The sequence below is a fragment of the Rousettus aegyptiacus genome, unplaced genomic scaffold, assembly GCF_014176215.1.
Source record: "Rousettus aegyptiacus isolate mRouAeg1 unplaced genomic scaffold, mRouAeg1.p scaffold_m13_p_10, whole genome shotgun sequence".
Classification (NCBI taxonomy): domain Eukaryota; kingdom Metazoa; phylum Chordata; class Mammalia; order Chiroptera; family Pteropodidae; genus Rousettus; species Rousettus aegyptiacus.
Genome location: NW_023416285.1, coordinates 27706154 through 27725143, shown reverse-complemented (window position 1 = coordinate 27725143; position 18990 = coordinate 27706154). Strand labels below are relative to the sequence as shown.

General features: G+C 32.4%; 1 protein-coding gene across 6 annotated transcripts in view; it reads left to right on the top strand.

The window, feature by feature from the left end:
• Positions 1-18990, top strand: part of GSTCD (glutathione S-transferase C-terminal domain containing) — a 114410-nt gene that overhangs the window by 19400 nt on the left and 76020 nt on the right. For all 6 annotated transcript variants that reach the window (XM_016134594.2, XM_016134598.2, XM_016134596.2 and 3 more), the window contains one exon: positions 1631-1724. In XM_016134594.2, the coding sequence (XP_015990080.2) occupies positions 1631-1724 (94 nt within the window). The remainder of the gene's footprint in view (positions 1-1630; positions 1725-18990) is intronic.

The following is an 18990-nucleotide window of genomic DNA, read 5'->3' as shown; positions in this document are numbered from 1 at the left end:
TGGTCTGAGTATTGGATATATGAAGAACAAATTGGACTGCCTTTATGGTGCTTACATTTCTGGTGGGGGAGGTAAATAAAGAAAAAAATGCAAATATATAACACGTTAGGTAATAATAAGTGCTGTTAAAAAGTAATATGGGATAAAGGGATGGAAGCGATCAGGGTAGGAGTTCTTTTCAGGTAGGGTGGTCAGAGAGGCTTATCTGATGAGGTGAACACATTGAGCAAGTAACCTGAATGAAATGAAGATTTGGAGGAAGTATTCTAGACAGAAGATTCAGCTAGTAAAAATACCTTGAGCAAATCTGTAGAGACAAAGTGTGGCAGTAGTTGCCTAGGGCAAGGAATTGAGAAGGGAGGCTGGAGAGTGTCTGCTGATGGGTATGGGACTTTTTTTGAGGTGATGAAAATGTTTTCAAATTAGATGTTTATTATGATAGCTCAACTGTGGATATTCTAAAAACCATTGAATTATATGCTTTAAAGGCATCAATTTTATGGCATATAAATGATATCTTGATATAGTTGTATTCTTTAAAAAATCCTGAGGTAGGAATGAGTTTGGTGAAATGAAGAATAGCAAGAAGTTCAATATGGCTAGACTTAAAGACAATAGGAGAGTGGTAAATGATGTCGGGGACACAAATGTGTTTATCTTTCTGGAGATTAGTGAATGCTCTAGACCTCTAGATTTATAGCTATATCTCTACCTCCAACAAAATAATTTCTGTACTGTTTTCTGTGGAATAAAAATTCAGCTAGTTTTCATAATAGAAAGTCATCTCATGAACTAATCAGTACAAATGGGTTAATGATAGATTCTCGATCTATCATTTTTTTTTTTTTGAATAGGATATTTCTGGAGGTAAAAACAAAACAAAACAAAAAATAAACAAACAAACAAACCTGAACCATGGAAATCTGTTCCGTGGGCTGTGGATCCAGAATGTGATTGGAAGGAGTCTGGGAATCCATGTGTATGCTATGCCACTTTCGATCAAATAAATAAATGTACAACTTTTAACATGGGAAAGGGGCCTGAGAATTTTCTGATATGTCAAAAAGTGAACCTAATTCTTGAAAATATTGGGAAACCGATTAAACCAGAGGAATCCTTCTCTAGAGATACTGCAGGCACTTGTAAAAGACTGGTATGGATAATAGTTTTGGACATATGTTGAAGTGGTCCTGTGCTCATAGGTTGTAGCAATTTTCATATATGTAAATGCTGACCTTGATGGACATATGCAGAATCAGTTTTTTATTATCTCTGTGTGGATTGTTTCTGATAAAATTTTTATCAGGTGACTTTTTTCTTTGGCACTCAATATATAACTAGAGAGCTATTACTTCTATGTATTTTCATTTAATAATTTTGAAATATCATTACTTTTTATTATCTCAGTATCGAAATAATAGGAAAGTAACTGTGTTGTCAAAAACTCAACATATCATGTTTCTTATATAACTAATATTTTGAGAAAAACATTATTGATATTTGATATTTTTGTTGATTATTGATATTTTTGTTCCTCCTTGCTAGTATAGAAAATAGAAATTTGGCCTTGTAGAACATAACAGGATTTTATTAATTCATTAATTTGGAAAGGGCCTATTTCCTTTTTTAGGAAAAAGGCATTGAAGTGATGTTTTCTCCCCACCCTTGCCCTACTTGGACTCTTGATTGGAACAGTCTTCCTGCAGCAGTGAGCCCAAAGGAAGGTGAGTTTTTCTTTTTCCCCCTTTTTTCAATTTTACTCATAATCTGGATACTCACTTTAAATCCATCTTCCAATTCTCTAATTCTCTTTTTGGCTATATCTAATATTCTTATTATCCTATACATTGAGTTGTCACTTTATTTTTATTATAAAAATTACATAGGTACACATCAGATTTAATATTTCCCACATTTTTCCAACAACTACTTCATTTATCTTTTTTCTTTGCTGAAGTATTTTGAAGCAAACCCCAGATAACACATCATCCTGTAGTACACACAGCAAAAAAATATTGACATCTTAAATAATCACCATGTCATTATCACACATAATAAAAATTAACAAAAATTCTTTGATCATCTAATAAGCTGTCCATAATCATTTCCCCCAATTGTTTAGAATATTATTTGAAGAAAATAAATTTGTAGTTAGGTTTTCAGTTAAATATATTTGTCATTGCTAGAAGTTATATTTGGTTTGTTTGTTTTTGATAATGTTTTCCTTGCTCATGTTTCAATTTCTTTTTTTTTATAGTCCATATTTATTATTTCTAATAGCTGATGTTAATAAAGGTCTAATTCTGCTATTTGTTGTTTCTGTTGACTTTACTCTTGGTTTCTTATTTTCCTGTTAGTTTTGAAATTTTAGATTGCGGATTCATTTTTGGATTCATAAGTCTGTGGGACTCTTGTGGGGATTTGTGACGTTAGGAGTAAATTCCTATAGAAGGAATTTATATTAGCCTTGTTGGGCATCTCAAGGTGTTAGAATTTAAGGCCACTAAGCATTAATGTTTCAGCTTGATATTCCTTCAGCTATTTTTTGATCAGGAGCTGAGGTTTATTTAAACAGACAAGTTACCTTTTATCATTTTCCTTTGCTGTTGAGTAGACTTTTATTTCAATGCATCTTTTCATACGGAATATAGGTTTTCAGGTTTTCTGCTTTCATGTGGTGATATTAGTTCCAACTCTTCACCATACTAGGGATCAAGGACTACCCTCTCTTTTTTGTCTTACTGTTAAAGCTTTGATTTCTATTGTTAGCAAATACTCTTTAGGCAAATGTGGTGTCAGTTCAAGATTATTATACTGCTTTTTAGTTCTCTAACCTCTTTTAAAGGCCTTATGGATTTTCCTTCTCAGAAATCCAGTTAGACATGCAAAGGATGATTGCTGAATTTCAAGTACCATTTTGGTATTTTTATGTGGGGAACATTTTTATAGCTCAGTGTTCTATTTCTTTAATTGTTCATGAATTTTTTAATTTTATACCAAGCCAAATATAACTTGATTTTCAAATGCTCTTTGAAATCATTTGCCTTTCTTTTTCATATTCTCTTCTGTGATGCTTCTTCGTATTGCCTGTAGCTCACTAACCAGTTCTGTTCTGTCAGTCAATTCTTCCAGAATGGAAGAAGATTATATTTTATAAAAATAAAATTATTTTTTTGGTCATTTATTAAATGCATAAAAAGTAGTCACTAATGACTTAATTTTTTAATTTTAAATATTTTTTGACATTTTGAAACATTTAAATATATTTATTATACTTATAATTGGATTTTTGTATACTCTGGTTATAGTATAGATTTTGAACAAGTTAAACCTATATGTACTATAGTTTACTAAATACAACTCAGATTTTTCTTAATATTTATCAAGAAATTAAAACAGTTCTATAAATGTCACATGTTTTACTTCTTAATTTACTGTAAGGCCAAAATAACATTTTATACTTATTAATACAAACAATCAATTACCAACTCAGAAATCTGACATTAAGCATTCATATCTCGTTTTATTGTTTTGAAGTACCTATCTAGTATAGTTTATGGAATATATTACTCATTACATCCTTATAAATGTATTGCCTGTTTTCATAAATATTATGACAAAGACGGAGCTATCACAGAAGAGATGCATGGTTTACTCACATTTTATTTACTATTCTTAATAAGTTTATAATCTCATTAAACTAAGGAAGAACTGTGCATTTTGCTTTTCTGTTTTCAGTTCTGGCAATTTTAATATTGCATAGTAATAGGATTTTTATGAAATAAAATTATTATGTATAGAGGTGTGGAGATCACTAAGAAAGTGTTTCATGGCTTGCGTTCTGGTACTTTCCTTCACAGGAGTTTGAATTGTAATAAGTTATTTTGGAAACTTGGTTCATTTGGATGTTGCTGAGACCGATTCTTTATGCTAAATTCATTGAGTTATATCAAGATTGTGGCATATACAATAAAAATCATTCTTTTACTAACAAAGTCTGTATTAAGCCTAACGATGGAGTCTCATATATTTCCTAAGCCTGTCTAATTTCCTACCTTCTGTTCTCACCCATTTATCTTTCCATGTCTTATATACCATTATCTGAACTTCTCACTGTTTTCCTTATACAACCTTTATTTACTATCTCCATACTTTCACTTTTGTTTTTTCTCCAGCCTTGAATATTATTCTTCCCATTTCCCATCCTTCTGAAGTTATACTCGTCTTTTAAGCATCACTCAAATGCTGCTTCCTTCCAGTGAAACCTTCCGCATGGGCCATGAGTTTGAAACCTGGACTACTAACTAACTAGATAACCTATAGCTAGATTCTCAACTTCTCTGCCTTAATTGCCTCATCTGTAGAATATAGATTATAGTGCCTACCTTATGAAATTGCTGATATATTCAATGAATTAATATAGGCACTTAGTAAAGTGCCTACTAAATGGTAAATGTTAAATAATACTAATATAGTAGTCAGAATTACTCTGGCATTCTTTTAATAGTCTCTTATCCTTCATTTTTGGTACTTACAGTATACTTCTCTTACACTGTAATTAATTATATCCATGTTTTCCTTCCCCGATGTGAGCTTTTTGAATATAGAACCCTCATGTATAGGTACTCAATTCTTTTTTAAAATGGAATTGAACTGAGACTATAGATCCTTTTTTATCTTCCCAAATTTCTGTTTAAAACAGACAACTTTTAAAATTATTTATCTCTTAAAAAATTTTAAAGGCTAAAATATTGAGATTATTTAGTTTGAAGAAAGAATCGAAGATTTAATGTACATTATTATTATTATTATTATATTTTTTATGTTCTGTTTGAGAGTAGGTTGCAGACATCATACTTCTACTTGTAAATACTTAACTATATTCTTTAAAAACAAGGATATTTTCTTACGTAGCTCTATTACAATTATTAAAACAGGATATTTAATTCAGTACATACTATATATTATCTAATCTATAGTCCAGTAGATTGTAATACATTTATTTAATCATCTTATCTCTTAAGTCTTCTTTAATTGTTTCCACATTCTTCGATTCAAGTTAGGGATTTTGGGCAGGAACACCACAAAAATGATGTTGTGTACTTTTCCGTGCATCATATCAGGAAGCACATTGTGTCATTTTGGATCCAGTGATGTTAACTTTAATCTTTTGGTTAAGGTGATGTCTTCCTGGTGTCTGTTCTGTAACATTACTATTTTTATTTGTCAAATTAATAAGTAGTTTGTGGGGAGATATTTGAGACTACATTGTGCCTTATTTTTTAAAAAAATTTCACTCACTAGTTTAATGAATGCTTCTTGACTGCAATAGTTGCAAAATGATTTTTCAACTCTGTCGTCTTTCTGTATTTATTAGTGTTCATTCTACTGTAAGAAAGTAGAATTTATTTGAAAGTACTATTTGTTCATTTATTATCAGTATCAACTCATGAATTTTTATTTTATTAAATGAGTTCTAACCCATCAGCATCACTACTTATTTCAGGGCTCCAGTTGTCCCAGGTTGCGAGTCCCTTCAGGATGGCTCCTAGTCCTTTGAATATGCCCCAATCATTCTATGACCACTTCCTTAACTTCTGGCATAATAAAGTACTGCAGGCTTATTTTGTCATTTCCCTGGCTTAGCCCTTGGTTCAGATATTTCTCCAAGGAATGCTGGTTTCTTTTAGTAGAGAATGATATTTAGAAACTAAGATTTGGGTGCTAGGTGTGCTCATTGCTAATGAAGTTTTATTGCTTCTAGATCTTCTCAGCAGAGAAACGTATGTGTAGATAAGTCTATTAATACCTATACGTACATACAAAAACATACACACATAATCACTTCAATATTTATTACTATATCTATATACCTATGTCTGTTATCTATATGCATTAAAAAGCATGAGTTTATAATGATATGTGTAATTCCAATTTAATACCACAAGATTCTTCCTAGATTTTTAAAATTCAATATCAGTATTTATCTTTTCCAATGGTAAAATTCATAGCTTCCAACATCACCTATGTATTTTTTTATTTATTGAGTCCTATAATATATGAACAGTAATTTCAGACTTACTATACTCTCATCTCTGTGAAAAAAAAAAAACACACACACACCTAGTAAGTTAAAGTCCACATTGTTTGTAGTGATTTTCATCTTCAAATTAAGGGTGTGTGGTCATAGTTCTCATGTAGATAGCTGTGATCAGAAGGTTCTGTATAAGATAAATTATAAAAGTGAGGCATGAAAAGTTTAAGTTAATATTAATCATGTCACCTGATAGAAAATCTTCAACCAATATTCTCCTACTGTACTGAGAAGATCCAGGCAATTGTTTACTCTCCATTACTATTTGTCTTCAAATAACAGTGATTTCCTACTCTAATGAACTAAAATAAATAATGTGTGAGTCTATGAATTCCCTTTTGTTAAGCTCAAGGGCACCTCTGTTCTAACCCTGTGACATTTTGCCTCCTGAGTATGAGAGAGGAAATAGGTATAGTCTTTTGCCCTAAGACCTAGAACAGAGTTGCCCTAAGCACTCACTCCATGCAATATTTCCCTCTCTATTCTTCAGAAATTTTTGGGTGGGTGTTTTATATATTAGGAGTTCCTCCTTGCCCAGAATAACCATGTCAATCGTATAGGAGGGAGGAGAGTCAGAATCATGACCTTATAGGAAATAAAGGAGATAGGAAGATAGTAGTTTAGGTCTTATTCCGTTTATTATTTCTTTTATTCTTGTATTCCAAGTTCCACTATCTTAACAGCCCAATGAGGTATACCTGAGGCCACAGTTTTGCTTTAAGTTACATGAGAGCACCATCCGCTAGGGAGACTGATAGGTGGGTAGTGCATAACGATCTTAAATATCGCCACCCATTCCCTCACCCTGTGCCATCCAGTTTAGAGTATACACTTACCAGTTGTTGCAAATAGCAGTATTTCATCCTTTCCTATGGCTGAGTAGCATTCCATTGTATATATGCACCACATCTTCTTTATCCAATCATCTATTGAAGGCACTTTATCCAATTTCCATGTCTTGGCTACCCCATGTATAAGGCTACAATAAACATAGGGATGCATATATCTCTATGAATAAATGTTTTCAATTTTTTCAGGAGAAACCCAGAAGAGGGATTGCTGGGTCATATGGTAACCCTATTTTTAATTTTTTGAGGAACTTTCATACTGTTTTTCATCATGGCTGTACCAATTTTCATTCTCACCAGCAATGTTTGAGAGGTCTTTTTTCTCCACATCCTCTTCTATAGTTATTTCATGTCTTATTGATTAAGCCATTCTAATAGGTGTGAGGTGGTATCTCATTGTGAACTTTCATATAGTGAACTTGAGCATCTTTTATGTATTTGTACATCTTGGGAAAAGTATCCATTCACGTCCTCTATTTTTTAATAGGACTTTTTCGTTTGTTTGCCTGTTTTTTGTTTTGTTTTGATTTTTTGCTGTTGAGATATATGAGTTCTTTATATATTTTGGATATTAGCCCCATATTGCAAGTATTATTTGAAAATATCTTCTCCCATTTGGTTGGTTGTGTTTTTGTTTTTTGGATAGTCTCTTTTGCTACGTAGAAGGTTTTTAGTTTGTATTTTTATTTTTCAGTGTTACTTCCTTCATATGAAATGTTAAAAGGTTTAAAGATTTTTTTATAAAATGTTAACTTTGAATAATAAAGAACCATAAAATATATTGTTTTATTATAATTATATAGAAATAATACATTGATTTTTATTTTTTAAAAATTGGAACCTTAAAAATTTTAAACCTTTTAAAATTTCCCATGAAGTAGCACTTAAATAATTTAATCAAATTCTCATCAAATTTATCTATTTTTATAGGTTTAACACAATCTTTATCAAAATCCCAACAAGATTTTTTTTGTGGATTTAGACAAGCTTATTCTAAATTTTATGTGAAAAAAAATAGTATGAGAAAGAAAATCTACTCGATGTTAAGACTTCCTGTATAACTATAGTAATTAGAGAGATAGACATAGATTAATAGAACAGAGGAAAGTACCTACAGAAAGGTTAAAAAGAACTCAATAGAGGAAAATTGGCCTTTTTAACAAATGTTTCTGGATCTATTAGACATCCATAGACAGAGACAATAAAAATCTAAATTGCACACATGTAAAAGTTGACCCAAAATGAATCATGGATTTAAATGTAAATTTAAAACTATAAAACTTTAGAAGAAAATGTAAAAAAAAAATGTAGAAAAGCTTTGGGAGCTGGGGATAGAAAAAGAGTTCTCATACATAACATCAAAAACATGATCCATACAAATTTTTTTTTGATAAATTGAATTTAATCAAAATTAAAAGTGTTTGTTCACAAAGACTCTGTTAAGAGGATGGTAAAACAAGCTAAAGACAAGAAGAAATATTTGCAAATCACAAATTTATGCAAATATGACGCAGAACGTGTATCTGAAATATATAAAGAACTACATATACAATTAACATCAGACAGCAATTGCACAGTTAGGCATTTATCCCAGGGAACTGAAAACTTATATTCATACAAAAACCTGTACATGAATGTTCATAGAAACCTATTATTAATAGCCCCAAACGAGAAACAACCGCAAAGTCATTTATGGGTGAATAATTTAAAAAATTCTGATGTGTTTATGTTAGAGAATATTATTTAGCAATAAAACAAAAATGGACTATTGATACTTGTAACCACCTGGAAGGGTCTCAAGGGCATTATTTATGATTAGTGAAAAAAGTCCATCTCAAAAGGATAAAACTAGAGAGATAGTGAACAAATGAATGGTTGGCCGGGAACAGGGAACAGGGATGGGCGTGACAGGGCACAGGGCGCTGCTGAAAAGGGGGTTCCCTTGTGGCGATGCAGTTACATGAACCTACACATGGGATCGAATTGCATAAAACTGTATATACACTCACAAATGAATGCGTGTAAAAGCTGGTGAAAACTGAGCAGGTCTGTAGTTAAGAATATATTGTATTAAAAATAATTTCCTAGTTTTGATACTGTACTACAGTTATATAAAATGTCACCATCAGGGAAGCTGGGTGAAGGGTTCACAGGACTCTATGTGCTATTTTTGCAACTTTTCATGAGTATATAATTATATCAAAATAAAAAATTTAAAATACAACTTAAGTAAAAATATTGGAAAAGGTCAAGAAAATAAAGAATATTTAAATATTTCTCTGCTCACCTTTTTCAAAAGTACTTATCAGAAAATTAATGGAGATCATTTATAAAGCAAATGATAGTTCGATACAAAGGAAGAACTACAAAGATATCTTAATATATTTCCTTTATTAATGAATAGTGATACAATGCTAATGTGCACAGATAAACAGTCTTTCATTTTTGATAGTCTATTTCACAGGTTGCTATTCTCAAGCTTCTAGGGAAATTAAGAAAGTCAAATTGACATAACATAATTTGAGTTTCTTTGTATCATCAGTCTTGTTTCAAAATAGTGGTTAGTACAGTCGAGGCATAGCTTGAGTATTAATCTTGTATGACAGGTCACACTAGGGCTCCTGCCTTGCCGCCAGACAACTTGGAGGCTTCTGGAGAATACCATGGAGTTACATATGTTACGGTGATGTAGATGTTGTGTTTGTGAGGAGTACAGAAAGTTCATTCATCCTTAAAGCTTAGCAGTGTCCAATTTCAATTATACATTGCATTTCAAAGTACTGAGATGTGGGACTGAGTATTTTGACTCTCAAAACTGTGGAGTGACTGAGTTTATTTTGAACTTTAAATCAGCTCAGGTGTGGAAATGACACAGTTGCATAACATTGTACTACTTACTATATCATCTAGAAGCACTTTGCTGTAAAGGAGCTGGAAATAGAGCAACAAGATTAAATTCAAATTTAATTACCTCAAAGCCATCAACAAAAATAAGTGCAGGGCCAGTATCTAGCATAGAGGCAGCGACTCTTTAGCTAGAGGAGTATTGGTAAAACGGGCTCACAGCTTTGACACCTTAAACCCATATAGCGTTGGGCTTGCTGAGTTTCTTATCTTTCTTTTTTTCTTCTGTTTGTAAACCTTGAAACCAGGTTGTCTTAGAAAAATACGATGCCTACCCCACTTTTAAAAGTGTATTTAACTGTGATATGTGGTCAAAGAAAAAAAGCTGATGGTTTTTTTTTCTTCTTAGAGTTAGGTTTGCTGTAATTCTTCCCAGTATTATGTTATGCTTTGTTCTGTCTTCTAGGGTTAGACTTCAAGGACGCTATTTATAGATCATGTTTTTACTTTGAAAGCAGAACCCATGTTGACTGATTACCGAGAAAGGTTTTAATGGCTAGTTTATGTAGGGTGGATTACATAGAATCTTCTAAGGCTATTACTTTTTAAAACAAAATAAAAATGTTTGACATAAGTATCTATGTGATGATACAAATTTATCTTTTTTTTTAAATTAGGTCATATGTAGGGCATAATAATTATTTGGATTTTTTCATCTGTATACAAATTAACAAATTGAAAATTTATTGAATAATCAAGGAGATTTGGGTCTATTCCTAACTCTATTAAGTCATTTATTATATCACTAGGCAAGTTTAAAAGTTATTATGGTTTTGTTTTAGGAATATTATGAATTCACTGATAAGAAACCTCAAATTATCCATTCAAGGGTGAATATTGTTAAGTATTAGTATATTTTGGAGATTGAATTGCTTCGAAAGGTTGAAATAGAATTTATGTGAGTAATGAAATACTTATTTCTTAAAACTGAAATGTAGTTGGGGTGGAATTATTTTAACTCAGCAAGTCCCTTCTGGTGATCAGATCTGGAGCATTGTTCCAGTATTGCTTTTTCCAACAGCAGCCGAGTTCTCTTAGGGCTGGAGATGTGTATGAAGTTCAAGATAAAACTTTTCCTAAGAATTTCTTTTTTTTTTTTTCTTCATAAGTTTTTCTAATGATCATAGGCAATGAGTACCATAACGGGTTTTGCTGTTTTAGAATGAGGCAGCTTTAGACAAAAATTTATTTATTATTTATTTATTTTTCATTAATTATCAATGGGTAAATTTTCAGTGAGTACTCATTTTAAGTGCAGCAAAACTAGCAATGAAAAATGGGAAATAACCTTTAAAATGAAGATATTGGCAGTATTTAGTTCAGCCTTTAACATCATTTCTAATAAAGACAAATGAACAAGCAGCCCAAAACAGAGATATTTGTAGTTACATATAAGCTATATATAACTTCTCTGAAAGCCCAGAAAGACTTCAGTTTATAACTAATGCAAAACCAGCTCTGTATTAATTTCATTTTGTACATTTGCAAAGAGGTATTTCCTCATATAATTTAGCTCCTAGATTGCCTTTCCAGATTATTTTTGAATATTTCGCACTAAGTAAAAGTTTTTATTCTTAAAAACTCTTGATTTTTGCTATACTTTCAGGAACTTTTTTTTTTTTTTAATTATAAATGTTTATAAGCACATTTAGGAGAGAGAGGGAAAACTAATGATGTGGATCCTTATTATTCTGCTAAGGGAAACTAATTAGGATTCTTCATTTCAGTTTAGTTTGGCATTCTCTATGCTATCTCAGACAGTTATGATTAAAATCAGTTCGACTACACAATGATCTATTTTATTCTGTGCTTTGAATCAGCTCTCTTCAGCACCCAAACCCATTCATTATTTTTATTTAATTAGGCCAAACTCACACTGGAGAAATACCTGAAGCAAGGAAATTTCCCTAATAGCTGTACAATCACAATAGCTCACAGGCTTTGCAACAGTACAGTTGTTCATGACTGAATCATCAGAAGAATTTAAAAAAATAATCTTTAACTATAGGAAGAGTGAGTCATAAATAGAAAATTGTCATAATTCAAATGGCATTAAGTATATAGTATTAGTAATCAGTAGCATAATGTTTCTAGATGGGAATTTTGTACTTATTTGTAGAAAAATTATTAAATTAGTTTTTAAATTGATTAGAAAATTGACTGGATTCTATCTGTATTCATAAGTGCAAACTTAAATGCTTCATAGGAAAAAATATCTAGGAATTTTGTGTATGATTACATAGCAAATTTTTATAAAACTAAGGTCAGCTCAATTCCCAGGACAACTCCTTAACTTAAAAACAAATTATTTTATATGATGGTTTTAATCGGACTTATCTATTGTAATGACAAAACAAAAGAATTTTTGTGGCAGTGTGCACATGTAACAAACTAGGTATCAAAAACTATTCATGGGATTTGGGGGACTAGGAAGAAATTAGATAGGGCCACACCTTCTGTCTTTGTTTTTTTTTTTTTTTTTCTAAGACCTTTATTGACTAAATATTTTCATGCCCTTGGGATCATTGTCACACTTACATTTTTTCAGCAAAACAAGAAAAGGGAGGAAAACCAAGCTGACAAAGGCAGTATTAAAGAAAATGACTTAGAAAATTGCTTTCAGTCATGCCTATCTGCTTTCATCTAATTTGAATGACCTAGAAAAATAGGTAATTGTTGGATCAATCTTAATATAGCCTAACCAAAAAGATGTTCTTAAAATAATTTTCTTTGTTTATAAAATAACTGCTTTGGTAAAGTTTCTTTCAAGTGACCTTAAATTGCATTAATAAGCAATATTCAATGTACACAGCTACTTTACCATACACTAGATACTAGATTCTGACTTACACCCCGATCAAACTTACAAAGTGCTTATATAAGTCAGATTCCCAGGGGGAAAACATGGCACATTCAAATTGGAATCATCTGAGGAGGATTTATATATAGAGAAATTAATTACGAAATTATAGGCTGGTGTCTTGAACTGTAACAGGATAGGGCAGGAACCTGGGGTCAGTAGCCACAGAGCTGTTTCCACTTCTTGATCTGGCTGGATATAAAGAGGGAAAAGAAAGGAGAGAAAGGGAGGTGTGAGAGTGAGAAGAAAAATAACCTGCCCTCATTCTTCTTTACCATTACCATCTATCCGATCTCCTGCTGGGCTTCTTACTGACCAAATTCTTCCAGATGTCAGAGGACATAGCCCGTGCAGGTCAACTTCCAGGGCAGAGAGCTGGTTGAATTTGGAGGGGGCAAACTTAAAATATCTTAGAGTAATTTTGGAAATTTATAGCTGAAAGAGACATTAGAGATCTAGAATGAGAAAATTTGAGGCTCGTGGAGAGGTTATATCACATGTGCTTTGTGTAACACAATCAAGATGTGTTGTCTGTCAGGCAACCAAGCCCAGAACTTGAGCTCCACATCCATTATGCTTCGTAATGATGCCATGATCACCTCTTACAGGATCTGTGCAGATCTTGGTGTGAATACTGATTTGTATTGCTATTGTCTTAGCAAAATTAATAAAATTTGAGATTTATTAGTTTAAGGGCTAGGGGTTGCCCACACTAGAGGAAATGTTTTGGAATAATAGTGTTGCACCAAACTTATTTCAGACCATACTACAATTGCCTGAAAATTACTTTCAATGGCCACACTTGTTATAGAAAATTGCTATTTAATGTGATTTTTTTAAAAAAATCCCAGAATTGTGGGGTAAGATAGGGAGAGTAATTATAATAACCTTCTAGTTATTGGAGTCTTTTCTTAATAGACTTAAAATTTGGAACTCATTTGATTACAATTAAAGGCAGCATATATAGCTCTTAATACCTTATGAATTTCCATTCCTAAGATGAATTCTACCCTACGTTGTTAAAACATGGTTACTTTGAACATTTTCATATGTTTTCCTACTTTATTCTTTTCATTATGCTGTTAATCCCATTTGGCCATATTATACCAAGTAATTTTCCACTTGTGGAATGCACTTGTGTTCTACTAGAGGTAAGGGTGGGAAATTATAGAGCATCTATTCAAACTCTGCTCACATTCTGGAAACTCTTGGTCACAACGCTTGCTTTGAAATTAAAAATCTTGCTTGTGAACAGCAATAATGAGTAAACTCTTAAACCAAAAAAGTTGTACTTATGTACATTATTGTTAAGATCTTTTGTATCTTTTTATCAGGAATAGAAATGATCAATGTCAACTGTTGCTTCTGTGACTATAATATTTAATTGTAAATGTTGCATTGTATCCAACCTGTTTCACAAGGAGATACATTCCCTTGATTTTACAATAGAAAGGAGCCCTTGTTAGGTTTGAGTGCCTATACAATATAAAAGGTTCTTTTTAAAAACAAAAACAAAACAAAAAAACCAAAAAACTATTTCAATAAAAATGCAGCACTTTCTTCTTTTTAGAAAGCAATAAATTAGTGTAAGTATATTCTAGCTTTATAAACACTTTTATTGGATCCTTAAACTTTTTCCTTAAATACTTTGCTTTTATTAAGCAGTGTGATATAACTTGTCATTTGATGTCAAACCATATTAAAGAATTCAGGTAGTTCATATATTCAGTGTTTACTTTTGAAAAAATTAATCTAAAAATTTTGAAACCTAATTCAACCATCTCCTAATTAAACTGCTCACTTTTAATAATTCCATAGTATTTCACCAAGTAGATTTAATATATTGCTTAATTATCTGCCGTTGAATATAAAGTTGCTCTCAACTATTACACTACAGATAACACTACAATGAAAATAGCCTGCACATAGCTTTTCCTATACTTTGAATTGTTTTCCAGAAGTGAGATGATAGGGTCAAAAATGTGAACATTTTTGTTGCTTATGATACATATTGCTAGATGATTTCCAAAGTGTTTTAACTAGTTTATTTTACCATCAGCAAATTTTAGCCCCTGCTTTACTCTCACCTTCACTCTCAGTTCATCAAATTTTTTTTTTTTGGTAATTTTTAAAGGGTAATAGGGATAATTTGTTTTATTTTGTGTTATTTTATAACGGGTTGAACATTTGCATTTATTTTGCTTAATATCTGTTTCTTGTCAATTTGCATGAGTTCCTTAATAAAATAAATATATTAATCTTAACATTAATTTGCTAAAGATGTTTTTCTCAGAATAGTGTTTGCCTTTTTAATTTTAGTTAGCATCATGTTTTTCATAAACGTTGGAAATTCCACAGGTTTTGTTTTAGTTCCATTTTGTATGCAGAAAACTGTAGCAGAAGTGAGCATTTTCTGTAGATTCTTAAGAGAGTGACAGTCTCAAATAGGCTAAACAATAGCATAGAGTTTATAAGCTCTAGAAGTCAGCTACCAAAAGTAAAATCAGAAATCAGATTGTTTTTAAACTGTGTGTTGTTTTATTTTATTAATTTCCTATTTGCTCTACCTTATCTATTTAGCAAAGTCATTTTAAAATATCAGCCTATCTCCATTGTGCCAATAGGAGCCCAAGAAAGTTTTTTTTTTTTTTTTAAATTATTGATGAAAATAACATACCCTAAGAAGGCAGCATGAAGATGAATGTGGTCATTTAAATCAACCCCACTTAAAAGATGAAGCTTAAGGGCACAGAATATAGGCCTCTTCATCCAGTAGTCTCTTACTCCTGGAGGGTTAAATGTTAGTAGTAGTTTTAATTTCCATAAAGAAGATTTCCTTAACAGTTACTATCCGACCCCTCCTTCCCAACAGACTGAGCTCCTTGAGGACACAGATCAGGTGTTCAGGTTTGTAACTCTTAAGGCTGGCCGAGTGACAAGCACAAAGGCAGAGATTTAATGAATACTTGGATGAAATAATGAATGAATTGCAAGGGGGATATAGTATGAGAAGCAATTGGAGTTGAAAATTTAATACTGAATCTGACCACTGTGCATCCTCGGAGGAAGAAAATAAATTAAGAATTATCTATAAGATCTAATTTTTAAAAAATTCACTGAAAATAATAACAATATCTGTGAACGTCTATATAGACTCAGAACAAAAATGGATTTTTTTTTTTCATTATTACAGTAAGACTTGTTTTTTAATGTTATGGTCAGTGAAGTGCAGTACATTACTTCTTCAAAACCAATGTTTCGAGATACCTCAGTCTTATAATCGTGTGCTAAAACAACAGCATTATAGATCTGGCACATCCTCAGTAGCTCATCTCACTGGGGTCTGGGAAGCAGTCTGAGACAGGACACCTGTGTTTTCTCTATCTTGCAATATGGAAAATGCTGGTCCAGAAAACTGTGTCATGCAATCTAGTAATTTGGTAAATTAAGCATTTTGCTAAGATTTGGGGGAAAAAAAATAGAGGCAGTGAAAATTCAGGTACAAAAGATAGTGAGTTCTAAGTCAGTAGGGGGTGCCTTAAGAGATTTCTAGCCTTCTAACGTTAAACTTGAAGAATCTGGTTCAGCAGCAGGGTTTCCTACCTGGAAGCCCATAGGAGGAGATAACTTTAATAAGTCTATATTGTTTTGAAATAGATGCCTTCCACAACTTTCTTTTTAAGGAAAACATTTAAAAGCATCATTCTTTTCCTTAGTTCTCTATTTTCTATGAGACTTCGATCTTGCCAGCTAGGTTTTGCCAACTACATTACATTTAGGAACATAATTTCTGTGTTTAAGAGATTACTGAATTGGAAAGACTGAAATAGTAGGTGTTGTAAAAGGTTAGAAAGAAAACAAAATGATTTTTGGTTGGAAATAATGGCAAGCAAGTCTTGAATTTGGCCTTGAGACAGTAAACTTTAGATTAAAAGAAAGAATAATATTAAGTAATTTAGTGAGAGGTAACAGCATTAATAAGACTAGTGAGAATGAGTATGGAAAGGGGATTTCAAATGAATGTCAGAAAACTGGTTTTATGAAGGAATGCCAGCTATGGATGGATTCGTAAAGTGGAATCAGCTCATTGAGAGCCTTTAATGTAATAATTATGCTTTTTCTTTTTCTTTTTTTTCATAACAAGGGCCAATTTTTGTAGGGTTTTTAGGGGAATATAGTTGCTTTTTTTTTTTTAATTTAAAAACATTTTCAGTGGTTTCAGGAATCTTCATAGGGACAAATTGCAACTAATAATTTTATACATGCCTTTATACTTTTACATGTTATTTCCTAAAAATGAACTTTCTAGAGAGAACAGAGGTATCAGTACTGGTATTATCTATTAATTTTCTGGCACTGTGGACATGAGTGACATTCTAGAGTATGTGTACCAGAGACCAGTGACTTGTCTATTTTTTAAAAAAATGAAATAGATGATCTTTCCCTGAAAGAAGGCTATATAGTTTACCATATTTACTATGTTTATGGAATACGAGTAAAGCAGTCTTTGTCTGGCTTCTTGATTCGGTAAACCTTTATTTGACTCTGTCTGTTGTCTTTCACCTAAAGCATTTTTTATGGACTCCTTGACCACCATTTTGTTCATGATACAATCAAAACCAGGTACTTATGTGCAGCTGACTGCTGGCTAGCTTGTTCTGCCGTTTGTCTTTGGAGTGTAGCAATGTGGGTATATACCAGGGAAAGAAACTTGGCACAAAGCACTTGGAGAGATTCTGTTACTTTTGTTAAGGGTTCATTAGCCTCTTTGTGTGCCTTAAATCAAGGTTATTATTTGTGTCTGTGTGCTTCATTACCCTCAATTAAATCTGCCTAAATTTGAAAATTCTGTTTTTGGAGTCGCTCTTTACTTACAGATTACTGACAGACCTCATTCCTGTCATGGAGGGGCTGGGCACCGCTGGGTCTCCCCAGCCCCACCCTCCCCAAGGGAGACAACTCCCCAGAGGTTCTGAGTGATACAGAATCTTTCGCTTTGTTGTCAGATCAGAAGTGTCTTTAGTCCCGGAGCCCAGATTTCTAGTGTTTTCCCAAAGGAACTTTTCATATGGAAAATAGTCCTCGGATGAATAATGTTTATCACCTAATAAATGACGCTGATTGGGATTGTCAACACTGTAGTGGGCACCTGACTGAAGAGGGCCTATGAGTGGCAGATGGTGGCAATAGGTTATAAATGTCACTTCAACCTGAATGAACTCCTAGATGAATATGTTCTAACTCACTTAGTTTGCCCCCACCTGCTTTTTTAGAATATTCTTAGCATTAATACTGAGCCAAACTACAGTTTATTTGGAGTTAGCTGCTTTTTCTAGGTCAAATAACACATCTAATTTAAAAGTAATAAACACCGAAAGAGAGGGAAAGTGATTCCAGAGTGGGTAGGTCCAAGTGGATGCAGTTTTGTACCCGACCTGGCTGACCTATTACTTCAGGGAATGTCGTAACAGGTGCTGATATTTTTCCAAACAGCGGTTCGGTCATGTTTGGTGGGATATGCTTAGTGCAGTGTGAAATTGACATTTCAGAGCTCCAGGTTGCCATTTACAGTGGCTGGTTTCTGCTGATGAACTTTTTGCCTTTTTTTACTTACAGACCCACACAAACTTTTTCTTTTTAAATTTTATTTTATTATTGGTTTCAAGTACACAGTATATTGGTTAGACATTTATATAGTTTATAAAACAATCCCCCTAATTGCTCTCTCTCTCCTCTGGCTCTCCACCTCGCCATCATATTAATGCTAACTGCATTCCCTCTGCTGTGTTTCCCATCTCTGTGACCATCTATCCACTACTGACTTGTACCACACGAGCTTTTAAAAATTCTGTTTTAAATTTATTCATGCCTTGATTTCAGGTACGGTTGTTCGAATTTGCCTGAATATTTTTATTCTTGAGTGTAACCTCTATTGAGTAATGTTTTCCATTTTGCTCTTTCCTGCATGTTTCTAAGTAAAAAGAAATTTTAGATTTTAAAAGGTCAGTTCAGCTGTTTGCAGTTAAGAACAGACTTAATTTATTCCAGACAACTGTAATGTCTTGTTAAAAAGTATATTCTAGGTACAAAGTTCCAGTTATAAAATAAATCATAGTCATAGGGATGTAATATATAGCATGGTGACTATAGTAAGTTGTACTATATTGTGTATTTGAAAGTTTCTAAGAGAGTAGATCTTAAAGGTTCTCATCACAGGAAAAAAATCTTTTATAACTATGTTTGATGACAGATGTTAACTATTAACTAGACTTATTGTGATCATT